At 43.6% G+C, this 1,036-nt stretch overlaps 1 protein-coding gene across 1 annotated transcript in view; it reads left to right on the top strand.

Moving 5' to 3' along the window:
- PALM2AKAP2 (PALM2 and AKAP2 fusion) overlaps window positions 1–827 on the top strand; it is a 312,433-nt gene extending 311,606 nt beyond the window's left edge. The window contains exon 10 of the mRNA XM_042780386.1: window positions 729–827. Coding sequence (XP_042636320.1) covers window positions 729–827 — 99 coding nt within the window. The remainder of the gene's footprint in view (window positions 1–728) is intronic.
- Window positions 828–1,036: the final 209 nt, after the last annotated feature.

Below are 1,036 nucleotides of genomic sequence, written 5' to 3'. Positions count from 1 at the left end.
GCAATCTACTTCCACAGTGATATCACCTTGGAAACCCAAGGAGGGGTCACTGTGAGTCGGTCCTACTTGATGACACATAGCAACAACAACAGACTTGACTTTTATGATGTAAATGTGATCAGAGCTTATGTGGGTTCACGAGGTTTGATGGCTTGAAACCTCCCTGGTCCCAATGTTTGGAATTTTCTGGTCTGTTTCTTTATGAACAGACCAGTCAGTCCCCAGCTGTGCTGTCCCATGGGATAGTCACTCACATATAAAACTATTTACCTTTAAATAAACTAAAGTTAAATAAAATCAAATATTTCATTTCTCAGCTGCGTTCGCTGTATTTCAAGGGTTTGAAAGCCACATGTAGCTAGTGGCCACCATATTGAAGAACCCAGACACAGAACATTTCCGTCATCGTAGGAAGATCTCTTGGGAAGCAGGGATCTATGGTATCTGTTCTGTTACCTAAAACACTTGGTGCGGAGTAAAGTCTAGTTTAAAGAAACCTGTAGAGCAGCTCATGAAAATTAAATGAATTTTAACTATGAGATTAATACACAGCCAGACTCACCTTTTTCTCTGGTGCCTCCCCTACCTCCCAGCAGCCCCAGACACTTCATTACTTTCCCCTATCATGTGATGCTGTTGAGGGGGAAAGGGGGAAAGAAACAGCGGGAGTTGGTTCATGTACATATCAACATGCCGTGAACTCTACATGTCTTTTCCTCTCCCTTCAGGTCCTTGAGGCCACACGGGTGAATCGAAGGAAGAGCGCGCTGGCTTTGCGCTGGGAGGCAGGCATCTATGCCAACCAGGAGGAGGAGGACAACGAATGAACTTCCTTCAACCCAGGAAGCTTCTTTGGTGCTTGGGATTGCCAAGAAACCAAGCAATTAAGCAATCAAAGCATTTTAATGGAGTATTTATTAAAGTGCAACCAAATTCAGCAATCCTACATAGACCAAAAGCTGCAATAGACAATGATGGAAAATGAATATGGTGGAAAGGAAGGCCACTTATCAAACCTGACACCCAGGAGTCAAAA

This window comes from Orycteropus afer, unplaced genomic scaffold (genome assembly GCF_000298275.1).
Source record: "Orycteropus afer afer isolate SDZICR_OR568_19922 unplaced genomic scaffold, OryAfe1.0 scaffold00037, whole genome shotgun sequence".
In the NCBI taxonomy this organism is placed as follows: Eukaryota; Metazoa; Chordata; class Mammalia; order Tubulidentata; family Orycteropodidae; genus Orycteropus; species Orycteropus afer.
Note: the sequence above shows the minus strand (reverse complement) of the source record. Positions and strands in the feature narration are given on the sequence as shown.